Source organism: Apteryx mantelli, chromosome 6 (assembly GCF_036417845.1).
Source record: "Apteryx mantelli isolate bAptMan1 chromosome 6, bAptMan1.hap1, whole genome shotgun sequence".
Classification (NCBI taxonomy): Eukaryota; Metazoa; Chordata; class Aves; order Apterygiformes; family Apterygidae; genus Apteryx; species Apteryx mantelli.
The window spans coordinates 42553570-42568203 of NC_089983.1; the positions used below are offsets into that span (position 1 = coordinate 42553570).

The following is a 14634-nucleotide window of genomic DNA, read 5'->3' on the forward strand; positions in this document are numbered from 1 at the left end:
CAGGAGCGCACAAATTCAAATAGGTAAATGATCATTTCCTCCTCCTAAGGAAAAAAAAAAAAAAAAAGAAAGGAAAGTTCCAAATATTGGTCACAGGGATACAGACTTTTTGGTAAAGAGGTGGGTCAAAGCAGCATTTCCAGTGGAGGTCATAATATGTATGACTTACAGGCATATTTTCTTGGATTTAATTAGAATGAACAGTAGAAAACTACAGAATAATAATAACCTTGTAAGAGAGGGAGAGATTCATTTCATTCACCATTTCATTGTGGTACCAGAGGAGAACCCCTTTTCTATTCCCCTTACCTCATCAAGACATCTTTCATACTGTTCTCTCTGACTTTCATTTTCTAGAGCCAGTGCTGAATTCTCCGCCTACAGTAAAATACAATAAATAAATAAAAATGTAAATTAATCAATGTGTATGTTGTGCTACATGACAGCTAACTTAGAATGCATACTTTATGTACCTCTTCGACATCCCCCCAAAAAAAAACCTATAAATTTTATTTTTGCTGCAATTGCTATTTTGAGTAAAAACAGAAGTGACATTAGTTTATGAGATTATTCATAGCACGCATTACAGTTTAGAACAATATAGGAGCAGCCATTCTAAGTACGTCTACGAGCTAATCTTGTCGGGTGTAAGAGAATCTGCAAAGAAACGTGATAAAAGATATTGGTACATCTTTTCTTCCACCCCTTTTAGAGTGGACTTGCTGTTTGAGAAAGCCACCTGGAAGCAAACAGAAGCAGCTACTAATGGAAGTAAATCAAAGGCAATCTTATGCAGATGTTTAATTGTGGCAGCTCTTTATAAGCCTTGTTTCTCCAGATACATTGGTCATGCAAGAGCTAATTGATAAATTACACTGTCTAATTGCACCAGATACATTTATTAATCTTTACTTTAAAAACAAACACCACCATTTCAAGAGTAAGAGTGATATTTTAGTACATCTAAATGCAATCTTAAAGTCAGATAATTTTACTCTAGCGCATGGCAGTTGAAATGCGATAAAGTTTTCTGTGTAGTAGTGACTTTAATCTGTCCTTAATTTTCATGGTATTCAGATTTTTTGCATAGTGCAAACTTCAAAAATGGCACAACCTGATACATAAATTACACTAAATCAATGTATTTTTGTATATATTATGGCTTTACTTTAGGAATACTTTCTGTGGTGGAAAAGGAAATTCTCTGAAGTGTGCTGTACACAAATGCATCAGCTACATACAAAAGCAAATTTCAACCAGTTTTCTCTTAAAGACTGATAAACTGAAACAATATATAAAAATCTATGAGTTAAAACTGGCTCTAGAAACCTCTCTGCCTCCAACTCATACCTTCACACCACGTAAGCATAAATCCACAACCAGTACACTCAGATAATTACAGCTATTACACAATTTACATTATTTTATTCACTTTTACTGTTCTATCAATCTGTAAAAGTTTAACAAATGAGGTTCCAAAAGAACTGTGGTTAAGATACAGGAGTCATAAATATGGTCAACATTTGCAATTTTATAGAAAAATTTAATATAATATACTGTATGGAAAGGTTTCATGAAGAGATCAACAATTACCACTTCCTTGTTAAGTAATTTCAGTGATCCAACAAAGCAAAAATCCCAGAGTCCAATAAATCAATCTATTGACAACAATTTCAAATTCAAGATAAATCCTAAAAATCAGATATCAGAAGGGAAACATAAATATAAGTAAATAACCGGTATTTTGAAAAAGAGGAAACAATGAAATGGAGTTAAGGAAGAAGGGCATATAGAGCTTACTTATTTACAAGTCTAAATAAACAACTGTATAGAATCAGTACGATGTCTCGGGGGTACAACCACAGCCAACAAAGGGTGGTAAAATGCTCTGCATCGTATTTTCGCAATACCCCCCACCAATGGATTCTGCAGGTGCCGAACCACTAGCAAAGCAGAAGCAGAAGCCACAAAAGCAAAAGCAGCAGCAAGAAATGAGAAGCCGGAGGGCAGACCGTCCTCCATGCCAAAGCGGCGATCAGACACAGCTCCTGGTGTGCTTTGCCAGACACATTTCAGCAGATTGCTTGATAAAAATAAAGGCATGGTTGCTATATAAAAATGTATTCCTGTGAGTTAAAATGTTTCTGACGTTTTCTCTATGACTTTCAGCCTAAAATGCCATGCAAGATAAATTGGTCTTGCTGTTTTAATGCAATCATTAAAGGACTGGTCTGCACAACCTTTTAATTCACCCATGTGGTGCATCTACGGGTTTAATTGTTTGAATTTTGATATACACAAACTAAAAAGCGTTGCATGATCTTATTCTAAAACAGTAAGGGCAGACTGCTTCCATGTCAATTTGTATAAAAGAGCTACAACATATAGCTGTACTAGATGAAACACCCGGAGAGCTCCCCGTATTTCTCTCGCTCCATTTTTTTCTGGAACACTGTGAGGTTGTAAATGGAAGCTAAGCTTTCTTGGATCTTTTAGCTGAAACTCTGATTTCAGTGAGTTATTCCTTTAAGAACAGGTTACCAAAATTAGGAAATTTGAATTTCACAGCATTATAAATAAACAGTACATTTTTCTTCTTATCAAGTCATAGTGGAGACATCTGTATAATAAAAGCGTTTTTCACACCAGTGGCTTCGAAAGTGTACTGAAGGGATGTGATACAGTCAATGCTAGCTTGACTCCTGTGCTTCTTGATTGCTGAGCAAATCATGCCTATTTATTTGGCATTTTTGTAATGAGGACTGGACAAGAAGGGAACACTTCGCTAACTTCACTTAAGATCCTGTGCCTGTTCCCAAAAGATGGGAAAATGAGTATTTGGTATACTAAATCACTCTATATTGCAACTGAATACTTGATAAATAACCCACATTCCCCCCATAGCATTCATTTGCAAAATTTATAATAGCATTTGTGGTCTCAGAACCCTACCTCCTAATCCAAACCTTCATCTCTTTAACAGAAACCGCTGGGTTTTGTACTTATAAGTCTGCTCCTTTTTTCTCCAAGGGATCTCCCTACCTCCAGTACTGCATATTCTAGGCATCTTCTGCCAGCTAAGCAAAGTAGGTCTCCTTGGAAGAAACTTTCAGGTACCACTATTACTTTTTATTTTGGTGTCTGACATTTCAGGCCAGGCCTAACACCAGCCTGAGTCGCAGTAACAAGCCAATGCTTCTCACAGCATGAAAGCTATCGCACGCTTGCAGGCACCCAGAGACAGCAGTAAAGAAGTTCTGGCCCATTTCAGTTGTTTCTCCCAGATGTAACCTAGGAGGGGACACCACTGGAAAAAAAAACAGAAGATTACTGAGAACGGTATTTTCTTAGATTTCTAGTTTTAGGTATAGCTATCTAGGAATTTATGCACATTTGATGTATTGTGTGCTACACACAGAAATAAATAGACCATCCCTGCCCCTCAGCCCCACAAACACCAAAAGTGATGCAGCCTACCAAACCGCTGCAGACATGTGACATGCATCACCACCAACCACATGGGCAAGCGTATCTTTTCTTGGGGGTCAGCCCCCAAAGCACAGTATCATTCAGTCAACCAAAAATAGCTGTGACACAACTTGCCACTACATGAAACACTACACGTTGCTTTTGGATCATTATAGATTCAAGGATCCTACAAATGTCAAAATAGAGGTATCTGCTAGTTCTGATATGGAAGAAATTATTTTGCAGAAGAGTCTCTGTAAACACTGGAAAATTTAAAGATTTAAATCATGACATGCATAATGCTAAGCAGCTTTCAACTGCCTTAATTAGAGACAACTTTCTCCTAAACTGTGAGACTGTTTATGGCAAATCAATTTGAAAGTGAAAATTTAAGATTTCTCTGTATAAAATAGAGGCTGCCTTGTATCGACATCATTGCCAAGATCCAGTCATTATTACAGACTTTGTCAACTCTAATTTTGATTCTTTACTCTGGATGGAAAACATAGCCCTTATACTGATGATAGTTATCTCTAGGCCAGCTAAGAGCTTTCTCTCTCCTTAACACTTGTTTAAGATTAGTCTGTATTTTCTTTTATGGGGCAACCATTTGGGCAACCTTCACTTCATTTAAGATTAGCAAAATGGACTATACTCTAGATGCATTGAGGTCTAGTCCTCTTCCTGCTGAAAGCAATATGAGTCTGCCATTTATTTCCCATGAATGCAAACACAGGAAGAAACAAGAAACAAACCATATAGGTTTTCACTTTACACAATGTTTCCTTAAAATTGGTTAATTATTATTTGGGGTCAGAGGAAGTTCCTTCATTCAAAATGACTTGCTGTTCATGGCGCTAGAAGAAACAAGGAGACCTGCTACAGAAGGCAGCCTTAGCATTCTTCACGTTTTTTAAAATATGTTCATGGCCTGGATCAGTAAAGCTAAGACAACTCATCACATTTTTCTTTTTTAATCTGTAGAATGGTGATGATACTTAGCATTACGATATCCTTGATTGAAGGCTAATATCAAAGTGTCCATTCAGTCAGTACAATCAGCTAAACTTCACAGCCTCTGAAGGTGATTTTCACAAGCATTTGAAGTCAAACATGCATCTCAAATATATGCTTAATGTGGTCATATTTACTTTTTTTTTAAATTAAGCAGCAAAAGAAACTAGAGCTTTTTGCCTCATAGGAACCAAGCAAACAAACAAACAAATGGAGGGAAGGGTTTTCTCCCCAAAAGTATTCCTTACCAGTAAGCTCTGAGCCAAAAAGCTCTCTGCTCCCTTCCAGCTAACAATCCTCTTTCTGAGTTTACATATTCAAAGCGCAAGATCCCCTCACTGTCCCGAGTGTGAGATAGTCTTTGGGGTTCAATCCTCACCTAATACTGATGGAACATGGCAACTTTCAGCTAAATATTAACATCAGACTAAAAATAGCTGAAATCAATTTGAATATACTCTTACATTAATACCTGCCTTTTTACTATTTTAGAGGAGATTATTACTGCAGGTGAAGGATCATCTCTGAACCACAATTTCTTCAATATTTATCTATGTGTTTGGTAGAAGAGGCAGACACATTCGTAAAAATGCCAATGGACACACATGGCTCCTTCAGATTTGCTTGCTTCTTCAACTCTGTAAATGGCACTTGAGAGGATAACTTTCATTTAACATCCTGCAAAAGCCATTTTTATTGTGCCCCTTGAAAGAGAAGTGAACTGAAGTGCTTAAATCATGATTGAATATAAGAACTGGACTAAGGACCCTAAAGTGTTCTGAAAAAGTTTTAACTTCACCTCTTTGTGCCTTGATTGTAAAAGTCAGGAAAATAGGAATAACAACACTTTGCTATCTAGCCAAGGTGTTCAAATGTGTAATGAATTAGGATATCCTGGGTGCACTGGGGGTCTTTAAGTGAAGAATATTAGTTAATGTATCTATTAGGAAATCTTCAACAGAGAGTCTTCTACACTTATAACCACAATGAAATGAATTAAAACGGTGAATTTTCTGCTAGAAGGCATGAATAGAAAAACCGGTCTTCCTTACTCAACCACTGTAGTGTTGAGGCAAAACAAAAGGATGGGGGGGCGAGAGATGAAAGGGAAGGAGAGTAAATGTTTACTCCACACTAAGGGAAAAGGAGATGAAGGTCTAAAGGTTGTATGTCAAGTTAGCAACTCAACATGCTTTGAAGGCATCATCAATAAAGGTCATGGGGAAGAAAGTTATGACAGTGAACTTTAAAATCCCTGACAGAATGCTACAACACTGGTTACCATGTGCACTGCTTTGTTATTCATACTAACCCATTAGTCCCTTTCTAGAAAGGTTTATTGATCTACACAGACACTCATTTGTCATGACCTGTGCAGTATATTAACAGCTGTCCAAATACTTCAAATGAGCTCAGCAATTTTTTCATGTTTTCAGCCTATGATTTTGTATAGTTTGTGGTCACCGCTGCACACAGCATATTATTAGAGAGGTCAAAACCTAGGTTAAAGTCTGTAGTTGGTACCATAAGGAGTAATGTTGCTCTCATCTTTCCTTGGGTCCTTTGGCATTTTTTTGGTCAGCAGCTGTTCTAGGAAGAGTTTGCTACTTGAACCATCTCCGTATCTTTGGTTGCAGGAAACTGTCTCTCTACTTTTCTGCTCGTCTTGCACAGAAAAATGTGCCCTTTGAAAAAACAACCCTGTAATCACACTTCTTTTCAAATTAGACAAATCATCAGACAAAAGTTTACCAGCATAGTTATGGGGTTAGAGATACAGAAAATTCCATTTGAGCTTTTAAACCAACATACTTATACCAACAAAAGCCTTCATTGCCTTCTCGCACGAGAAAAGCATCCCCGCTGGCACAGGTTATGCCAGTTTCCAGGGCCCTTTCTATCGCTGCAGATGCCAGCTGACTCCTAGCAAGGACGTAACTCATCCCACGAGCAGTTTGTTCAAGTGCCTCACCGTGGATCAGCCCGTTCGCACGGGCTGCTTCCACCTTTCGCTTTAAGCTTTCTGCAGGCAACAGAGCAACTCCGCTGCGAGCGGAGAGCGGGTCCCTGCTGAACCGCGGGTCACGTGCTGCGGCTCTGCTCCCTGCCCCTCCAGCCCCAGGATGGTAACTGGTGAATTTAGCAGAGCAATACTCAACAAAATATTCTTTTTTTACCTGAAACTTTAAAATATTCAGCCAATGTTCAGTTCACATTCAAGTATGACATGGGATGAAAGCAATGCATATGGAAGTCTAAACAATAAAATATGGACCCACATAAGCATTAATTATAATTCTGTCTATCAAAAGGCCATATTAAACTTTACTGGGTGGTACTGGAAGGGACCATTCTTGCAGTTCAAAATTTCAATAATAAACATTTTTAATTCTCCATCGACACAAAAATATAGCAAGAACAAACCACCAAGAGTTCTCATGAGCAGTCTCTCTCACAGGCTGTGCTATGCTCTTGCTGTGCTACCAATAAAATGGGGTGCTAGTCTCATAGAGAGCAGTATAGCCTCCTTCTCTTGATGTATGCCAAAAATGAGAAGATATTCATTCAACATCAGAAAGCTAATCACTTAAGATTACCTAAAAATGAGTGCTTAAATGTTCCTAACAAAAAGCAGCCCAAGGTCTTTGCAGCTACGTATGATGTTTTACAAATTATTAATTAGCTGATTCATGTATTCAAACAGGAATTTACACTGGGAATTCTTGTCTAGCAGCTCAGCAGCATGTCACAGGGAGACTCCCTCAGCCGTGGTCCTGGCCAGGGTTCACACATGACCACACAGCTCTTTTCCTGTCCGTTCAGCGTTTCCTGGTTGCCCCCAGAAGAAACTACGGGTGTTCAACTTAAGTGATGAAGCCTTCCTTTTGAAAGAAAGGGATAACTAGAACTTAATCCTTCAAATCTACTCATAAGGGATAGACATCTGAACATCAGAAGCTGAACCAAACCCAAACCAAACAAGATTCATACACCACTACTGATGAACAAATATTAAAATAAACATCATATTCCTGGGAATTCCTCTGTAAAATACATTTACTGTGGATTTTTTTTGTTTGTTTTCCTGAAGCTGTGGCTGGAATATTTTAATTGGTTCAAGAATCATAATATTTGTGGATTTTGTTTCTGTTGACTCTAAAGTAGTTAGAAATGATGAGCCTTTAAACCTTCAACATTTTCCCTTCTGACACCACAGAAATGTCTGGAGCTGACATTTTAAAGAGCAGGTTAGAAACAGATCTAGCAAAACAGACTCCATTATAAGCCCAGGCTTATCTTCCAGCAAATAAATATCTAGGCTACCAACAGATATATCAATAATAGCTTTTTATGTGTACCTGTACGCAAATTGCAGCTAACAGAAAATTCCAGCATTAGTTACAGAGAATGTAATAGATTTACAGTGCATCCACAGGTAAAACACTGTCAATACAGGCCTCTGCATACACAGCTTAAAATTAGGAAGGATGCCATTTTTCCAAGATTCTTCTAACTGGTCACAAATATTTTTTGAGGAAGAGGAGTAAAATAGATCTATATAAGCACAAACAGGCAGCATAAAGTGTGTGCATTTCTTGAGGTTAAAGATCCAAAACACATATAAAATGGTATATATAATACATATATACTTGATAAAGCACAGAAATACAAGCACGGAAAATCAGAGGTCCCAGCAGGACTCCTATTTTTATCACTCATCCTCTGAATAAAGTGCTGAAGCACTTTAGTGTGGTCGGTATGACACATGGCCATGCACAGGGGCCAACTCCATCACCTCCCATAAACAATATTCTCAGTCTGCCTGAAGAGAAGCAGCTGCTGTCAGCGAGGGGTAAAATTAGAGTGCAGGGATTGCTCTCTCATTAACAGTCTGGCAGACCTCATCCAATTTTACGGGACCCACGAAGCTACATGACGCCAATCAGGCCATACAACACTCAGTGCCAGGCAGGGCAACGTAGACTTGAGTGGTCAAGAAGAAGAAATGCTTAAACTCATTCACCCTTCCCAAAATTCATAAGGTGATAGCGGCACGAGGCATCTTCCTTGGAGGCCTGCACGTGGAGCACGGCGTTACCAGCCATGATGCCATCAGGCAAACGTTACACTGCACTTGCGTGCAAGGAACAGTGAGTCCATGTCATACGATAAAGAAAATCTGTATCTCTACAGATTTTGTTTATTTCCTGATTTTCCAATATTTATCTTCCCCTTGCAAATTGTGAACCAGATGCAGCTGTTACATCTTGTTCCTTTTTCTCTTGTTTTTTAAGCAATTTGTTCCCTTATGAAATCTCCTCTCCCTAAGAGCTGAGGGCATGTCACCCTGGCAGGGTTACTGTGCTCCCCCATGTACGCTTGCCAGGTAGTCACCTCCTCTATCAAAGAACTAAAAATGAAACACCTGACCTATGAAAAAAGTATGTAAGTGAAAAAGCACTTACAAAAGTATTCCAAGTGAAACTAAAAATTCTCACAATTAATGCAGGAATATAAAGGCATGCAGCATGGACCTGACTCATCATAAAGGATATTTTGTGATTAATATCAACTGTATGTAACACATACATAAATACCTTTGTACCTGTAATATGGACTAGTCATATCACTGAAAGGGAACTTCTGTATGGTGATTCAGAGCTTTGTTTGGTTGGTTGCATTTGTTTCAAATTTTTTTGGCAAAAAACAAAACTCTTCTGGGAAAATTCTATGACTATTTCTTTGGAATTAGAAAAGACTGGCTGAACACTTGACTCCATACATCTATCACTGACGCTGGATTAAAAAACTTTCAATGCAAATACTTGCTTTCCTTTAAAAAGAAGCATTTTGTGGAAGATTTAGATGAAATTTTAAAATGACACTGAAACCAGTACAAATATCTCCAGGACTTTGGCTCTTTCTGTATGGCATCGACTTTTTAAAATTTGTTTGACTAATCATCAAGCAGATGTCTTTTGGGGGCTGTTTGTTTTTGAACATTTTTTATCATTTCATGGCACGGGGAAGCAGGTATGGAAAAAGAAACTCAAGAGACAACTAGTTCATCCTCACAGGACCCACATCAATATCCAAGTATAGAAAAAACTACAAAGGCCTTATGCTTTTTTTTTTTTCTCAGAAGGTGAAATTCAAAAATTTAGCTATTCTTTTTAGCAATTTTAATATAGCTTTTCAAAGTTTGGCAGGTCACACTGCCATACTCGATTCAGGAATATAATGTAATTTTAGAATCTAAATAATTTTACACGGAATGATGACGTATTTTGGCAGGTCACACTGACATATTCGATTCAGGAATATAATGTAATTTTAGAATCTAAATAATCTTACACAGAATGATGACATGTATTTTCCTTTTAAAAGTATGATTAAACTAAAAACAATGGACACTGGAATTAAGTAGAAATGCTTGAAATTAAGTAGAAGAAAGCCAAGGAATATACCTACAAATATACAGGATTACTTTACTTTTTACATTACTTTAAATTTACCTTCATAGTTCAATGCAATGGCCCTACTTCCACAACTGGTGCTTCCAAGCAGCTCCAGGCACCTGAGCAGAAGTGTATTATTAAATTATATTAAACAGTGCAAATTTGGGCCTAAATTTGGCATTATCTACAAGAAACACCCCTCCCCAAAGCAAACACAAAAAACTAAGCAGTTTATTGTGCTTTGGGTTGATGACAGAAAGAGAAGATTCAAAATTTTAGTGCATACCTGCCTTCTCCCCCCGCACGTCTTTTAATGTGTGAACAACACCACTGTTAATTGTCTTCTTTAACCATTTATTTTGGCTCTCACTGGGAGATGAAATAACAGATGTTTTGCCCTGTCTTCTGAGAAAGAGAATGCTGAATTTTTAATCAAGATTTTTTTTTTATCTATTTATCCTGTTTCCTCATTTAGTTCAAACAAAAATAATTATGAAATAACGTAATGTAAACTGACAGCTTAACAAACACTGTCACCTGAACTCAAATGCTTAAATGTCACATCTGTTGTCCGTGAGATGAAACATTCTTATTAGTTCCCTGTTATCCAGAGATTCTTTAAGTGGGAAAGATTTTTTTTTCTTCTTCAAGAAAGTCTTTTCTTTTTTTTTATAACAAATATCTTTTGAGCTTATTTTTACATGATTTCTGAGAAAAAAAGAATGATTTTTTCTTTGTTGTATTATGTAATATTGCGATTTAAAGCATTACATGATGTTATAATTGATATTAAGCGTTACAAAATATTTTTAAAATAATAAAGTATAAAATATTTTATTTTTTCCCCTCCTATGATGAATCATTTTATCCCCTTCCTTTAAACACTTGGTATTAAAAGGTTTCCATCACACTTGGCTATTAACGTCAACGGTTTCACAATTCAGAACATAAATTTATAACAAGTTTCTCTGTTTCTAACAACACAGTGCATTGAGTTATTCCTGAAGGCAGCGTCTCCTGCAATTTCGCTTTCTTCAGAAGAAGTCACCCATAAGTCAACTGCCCCTGGGTAGTTCAGAACGAACTTCTTTGGAAGGTCTCAGTTATCGCCCTCCCTTGCAGGTAAGGCGCCGAGAGGCAGAGCGAGGCGAAGCCCCTCTTGGTGCAGCGTGCTGCAAACGGCACCAGACGCCACATCTTGTGCAGCGACCGTTTCATAGCCAATAGCTAACTTGGAATAACTGAATCACAAAATTACTGCTCATCTCCCGCCAACTGACATAAAACTCTATTTGTAACCATCAGCTTGCTTCTCCCGAAAGCTTTGAAAATATATATCTGTATATAGGCACAGTAAGCAGCACACGGTGCTGCTCCGCACGGCGACACATGGTAGGTTGACTTCTGCACTGACATTTGGTAAATTAAAAGTTCCTAATCATTTTATTTTTAATCTTTTAGCGTGGAATAGGGAATTTTCAGAGAAGTTGCATTTAAGTCAGCAGAAGAAACAATCCCCCTCCCCACCAATTCTGTCTGGTTTTATAAGCCTCAACAGCGGGTGGTCGCTGCTTCGTCGGGGGGGTCGGGTCCTTCACCCCACGCCACCGGCCAAGGCACCTCCAGGCCCTCCCGTAACAGGCAGCAGCTCTCGGGATGTCTCCTACCGGGAAAGGAACATTTCTCATAACAGCAATGTAAGAGATAGGGCTGTTGGTCGGGAAGCATCTTCTGAAGGTACCGACAGGCTTTTTCCTATAAGCAAGAGACATGCCAGAGGCGTTCCGAAAGAAGTTACTGTAAAATTTCAAACGCTTTCCCTTGGTTAATTTTACAGCTTCGTATTCCGTGAAAATGGAAAACATGCAACAGTACAGAAACATATACCTAAAAGTCAGCTACATGAAAAGTAAATTTTAATTTTACCTTTATATGTAATTAAGCGGCACAGCACAATACTAAATATTTTCTAATTATTTACTCAATCTTGTTCCTCAGTATATAAAATTTATTTCCAAAGTTTTCATAAAGCTGGCCTTTTATCCTTATATTTGTTGGTTAACTACAACTCTAACAGGTCCAAGAAAAGCCTTGGACAGTATTTACACACGATGGGAGCATGCAGCATATTGTAAAAGTTCCTAGAAAAACCAACAAACTTTGGCTGACAATCACAGACGTCATGTGGAATTTTTAAGAGAGGAAACATTCATTTATTTCTTCAAGGCTGTGTGCTTTAGAGAAAGGGCATTCATTAATATATTGCTTTGAATCACATGCCTTTTTTTTTTTTTAAGAATGACACATAAAATTAAGTTAAACTCTGTGAGATTCAGGGGTGCTTCTCCCCTTGTTTCAGTAAGAAGCACAGGCCTAGGAAAGCCAGCAGCAGCCCCACAGCCCGGCTCTGATTTACATAGGGAGCCAAATTCAGACCACGCATAAGTGAGCACAACTCAAGTGCAGCCACTGGAACTGCATCCACTTAGGCACATCCAAATTTGACACGAGCTGGCCAAATATACTAACATTAGTATTGAACACGAGGAAATGGTGCTGTTATCCTATTCCGAGCTGCTGTTCAAAAGCAATATCAGTGATTAATCGATTGGCCTAAAGGGAAAACGTGGAGAAGAGAAAAAAAATAAATCAATGTGTGAAATACTATGCAATGCAATATACACCTAGGATCAATCATATTACTGCTCTCTCTGTTTGGGCTGCAATTGGGAAATATCCCTGCCTGGCCGAGGTCACAGGCAGGGCAAATCCGTTGCTTAAAAACATCAGAATTTCTCTTCTCTTATTTCTATTCAATTGCTCTGTGAAAAATACATTTTCCCCCTAATGTTAGCAACTCCTTTGTGACTATAAACTACAAATGTCTGTTTTCACCCATCTATATTGGGCAAAATTTTGAAGAGTTACCCTTGGGTCACTGTGAAGGACAAAACAATAGGATAAAAAGAGAACAAAATACACCATCACTGGAACGAGAAAAAAGAAATATTCTGCCATGCAAAGAGGAAGCAAGAGGAAGACACAAGCTGTTTCCTTAGCAATAAAGTTATTCCAGCACTACACCACGCGCTTCTGTGGAGCTCTGCTACAGCTGGCTCAGGGAACTATAACGCGCTGCTCTACTGGGGCTAATAGTCAGGTTTCCAAGATGAGTTAATTAGTCCAAATGCAAACTGCAGAGCTATGCTGCTAACTGAACTACCTTGCCCCCAGGGCACTACACAAACGGACTATATTGTTTATAACGCTTGTAACGTGGCCTCTTTCTCTGCTGCACTCCTCCTGCGTTAATTTAATCAAATTAATGTACTTACTAGATCAGCTGTCTCCACGTGGCACTGGCTAAACACTGTGAGATCTAACGAAACTGCCTTTATGACGGCATAGATCAGATTTAAGGTAACAGAAAGAACATTCGCTGATTATTTAAGAAAAAAATATTACAACTATCAATATTGGTACAGGAGGTTCAAGTATACTGGCATCAAAAGCAATACAGGACTGCAGGAAATTATCAAGGCGCAGGCAGGGATTTTTATCTGACACACGTCTCAGGTGCAAAGAAGCAAACTCCATAAGGTTCAAAAGAAAAAAAAAAGAAGGATCTATTACAAGGCAGACAAAGGGAAACGTTGGCTATTTCAGCCATATGACTTTCTCATTGAAAAACCTGTTTTAGCTCATTTCCAGGCTACCCTAAACCAGCAAGAGAAATGCTAACCAAGTATTTCAATGGAAGCAACATGGGAGAGCAAGATTTTATCTGCTCATACAATGCACAAGCATTCTCACATCCCGCACAACCCTCACACGCATTTCTTCAGCTGACCCGCAACTGTTGTTGCAATAACTTTACAGAAGATTTTGTCCAGCAAAATACTTCTTTTCTTGTGTCAATGTTCTGAAAAGCTGACCGAAAAAGACTATATCTTACTTGCTTCCTCTTTTTACAAGAACTTTTCTTCTAAATAACTGAAATATTTAGACCACGAGCATTAAAACCAGAAAGATTATTTTGGAAGAACTGGTAATTTGTTTGTTTGGAGACAGTGAGGAAATCTGCAAGCGTATTGAAGGAGAAGAACTGTAATTAATAATTGAATATTCTTCTTTCCCGAAATCAGGTCCTAGTTTTGGCCTTGCACGCATAGGCATTAACCAGAGCAGGGACAGGAAGACGCAGGCATGGCCGGGACGCGCGGGCAGGGCCGCCGCAGGCGACGGGGCGCTCGCAGTCGCCTGGGGGGCTCGGGCGGGAAGGGAGGACGCTCTGCCCTCTAGATGGCACGATGCACCTGCGCATCCCCGCTGCTGGCCGAGCAGCGCGCCAGGCAATTTAATCATTTCCCCACCCGCGCAGGACACGCGGGGCCCTAAGTCGGAAGGATCGACTCTCAGCGGAACGGTGATGCTGCACGCTGCTAAAACGCCGAAGCGAGGCTACGCGGCGCGGGAAAGCTGCTCGCCGGGGGCGCGCAAGGGCTGGAGCATCCTCCCGGCGCCCCCCGAGGTTAGGCATGCATTGTGCGTACCCGTAGAGCTGGTCTGACTATAAACTGAAATTAAAAATTTAGTTAGTGAGTAATCAGTTATCTACGGAACCATCAGCAAAAATCACAGTCCAGTGTAATGGGCCCACGTCAGATTATTACACACTTGATCTATCTGTTCT

The 14634-nt window shown here is 38.9% G+C and overlaps 1 protein-coding gene across 1 annotated transcript in view; it reads right to left on the reverse strand.

Moving 5' to 3' along the window:
• Nucleotides 1-14634, reverse strand: part of NCKAP5 (NCK associated protein 5) — a 388365-nt gene that overhangs the window by 101284 nt on the left and 272447 nt on the right. Inside the window, exon 8 of the mRNA XM_067299354.1 lies at nucleotides 310-378. Within this exon, the coding sequence (XP_067155455.1) occupies nucleotides 310-378 (69 nt within the window). The remainder of the gene's footprint in view (nucleotides 1-309; nucleotides 379-14634) is intronic.